Source organism: Haplochromis burtoni, unplaced genomic scaffold (assembly GCF_018398535.1).
Source record: "Haplochromis burtoni strain Fernald_Lab_line unplaced genomic scaffold, NCSU_Asbu1 Contig_1059, whole genome shotgun sequence".
Lineage (NCBI taxonomy): Eukaryota > Metazoa > Chordata > Actinopteri > Cichliformes > Cichlidae > Haplochromis > Haplochromis burtoni.
In genome coordinates, this window is record NW_024583420.1 from 669 (window position 1) to 3,382 (window position 2,714).

The 2,714-nt window shown below is 38.5% G+C and overlaps 1 protein-coding gene across 1 annotated transcript in view; it reads right to left on the bottom strand.

Moving 5' to 3' along the window:
• Positions 1-2,270: 2,270 nt before the first annotated feature.
• LOC121813025 (immunoglobulin superfamily member 8-like) overlaps positions 2,271-2,714 on the bottom strand; it is a 35,336-nt gene continuing 34,892 nt past the window's right edge. The window contains exon 6 of the mRNA XM_042216439.1: positions 2,271-2,283. Coding sequence (XP_042072373.1) covers positions 2,271-2,283 — 13 coding nt within the window. The remainder of the gene's footprint in view (positions 2,284-2,714) is intronic.

The following is a 2,714-nucleotide window of genomic DNA, read 5'->3' on the forward strand; positions in this document are numbered from 1 at the left end:
CTTAGGCCCCCTCAACAAAGTCAAAGTCAGCCCCTCTCAGCTGAATTCTACAAGTCAAATTCATTATTCATTGATTAGCTGACTAACTGCAGCTTTGATGAGTACACAAACTATTGATTAGAAATAAAATATATTTTTTAACATGTAATATTTATGTATATCTATTGCTGTTAATATTGTGGAATAGTTTCAGCTTCTCGTAAATGTTATATTTGACATGAAACACAGAAATCTTACTCATGTTATCATTGATATTTAAAGCCCTAAATCTACTTACGGATACATTCAATTATAAAGTATAAAATGACAGACGTGATTGGGAGAGGATAATTTAATATGTTATAGTAGGATCAATAAAGAATTTATCTATGAATCTATCTGAATTAGGGTTACAGTCACTCCAATACTAACCTGTGGCTTCCGCCCTGAAAACAGATGTTGCATTATAGGGATCCTTTATGATAGTTCTGTTAATATGGTTTCTTATTGTGTAATCATTTGAGGGGCTTAAAAAATCAGTTCTGTGTTTTTTGTGTTTCTTTCAACCTTTGATAAACTGAGAGCTCCTTCAATTCTTCATCACAATCTTAACTAATCCACAGAGTTAATGTCTTTGACACAAAGACCCAAGGAACCAAAAAACCTTAAGAGAACCTGAAAACTGGTAAAAGTCGTCTTAATAATATTCTGCTGCAGGATGGTAAATCACAATAAAGGCAGTACTGAAACATAAAGCTCACTTCTTTGGAATAAAACAAAAAACAGAGCAACAAAGACACATAATTAAGAATTTTGTTGTGACATTTCATCCTGTTACTTCAATCACATTAGGTTGTACAAGAACAGCAAACCTACTCTTCTTCCTTTGTCTCATGGTCTTGTCTGCAGGGAGAAATTACCAGTATCCAGACCTTCCAGTTCCTGAACACAAGAACACATTTCAGTCTACATCATTATCCTCATTAACAGTTACATACAGATTAGCTGTAGAGTACACATATTTACTCCGAAGACCTGTGAGCACAGGCAGTAACAAACAGCAAACACACAGATTACTGCTTGGGTTTCATTGTGACTTACACTGTTGACGTCCTGGTTTGTCTTTACTTTGGTGCTGAAGAACTACAGAAAATGTGAAATACGTTTCGTCAAAAACAGTCTGCTGTTTACTGGAGTGTTACTGTGACCAACAACATCTCTCTGTCAATGCAAGTTTCAAGTCAAGTCAGCTCATAGGATTAAAAATAAAACCACACTGAACAAGTCAAAGCTAAAAGTCCCCATTCAGAGACAACTCAACGCTAAAAACAAGCAAAACCTGAATCAACCATTAAAAATATTGGATGGCACACCAACAGAATTTACAGCTTTAATATGCTGTCAGATACAGGTTACTAGAAAAATATGGCAAAAGAGAGAAAAATAACATAAATAACAAGTTCATGCTTCGACTCATTGTAGGGAGGCTTCCTCTTTATTGTGCTCAAGTTTATTAGATTTATTACCAACGTAGTCTTGTCAGACTAATGGGGGACAACAAATTATGGGGGCTGCCCCCCCAGCCCCCATTGGTGCTGCATTACATTTATGATAAGAGGAAGTTAAATAAATATGTGGTAAAATGTTGCGTAGGTTTGGAAGTGATCAATAACACTCAGTCTGACTGTCGTTCCTCTAAATACCAGAATTCACTCAGAATCCTTTCAGCACTAAAGGAGAAACAGGACCCACCTCCTCTCTGATGAACATACTGGTGATGATGAGACAATAAAGGCTGAGGAAGCTGCTCACGATGTAACACGGCGTGGAGTCGTGTAAGATTACAGGCTCTGTGGAGGTCAGAGTCAATGGTTAAACAAAGCGCAAGCATGAGCAAAATCTGAAGAAATGTTAAAGGGAGACTGGTGTAGATGTTTCTTTTTCCTGCTGTATTTACTGCTGAAATAAATTAATTGGGTCTGGGGCATGACTGACCTTGTGACCATCTCCTAATATATATCCTCCCTAACATTTGCTTATAGGCAAAATACCAAAAGTAGAACTCAGGCTGATTTGACTGTTTGATTTCTTGGCAATATAGAGGTTCTAGTATTTTCTTAGCGCCAGACTCATCAAAGTATCACTAACATTATCAGAATTCTGGATGTCCAGGAGGACGGGGCTATGGCTCACCACACCCTCTAGCACAGGGGTGGGCAATTCCAGGCCTCGAGGGCCGGTACCTTAGATCTCACCCTGGGTCAACACACCTGAATCAAATGATTAGTTCATTACTCTGGAGAACTATAAGAGGTGTTGAGAAGGTCATTAAGCCATTTGAATCAGCTGAGTTGGATCAAGGACACATCTAAAACCTGCAGGACACCGGCCCTCGAGGCCTGGAGTTGCCCACCCCTGCTCTAGCAGATCATTACATGAAGGAACCTTTTAAATACAGGTGTACACACGGGTGCTCACACACACAAACTACACCCTTTTTGGCTTCTACCTCAAAGCACACGCTGCGCTGTCAATTTTACGTGCTGCACAATAATATTTAGTATTTGCTGTTATATTCACATAGATCATCGAGATTATGTTGTTTATTCTATTGCTCTTTTTCTTTGCTTGTTTTCTCTTTTTTTCTTTCTCAACAGGTGATCCAGGTGATTGATATTTGTATGTTTTGTCTGTTTGTTGGTTTTTGCCCTTTGTCACCGTCCCTCTTCCCCGCT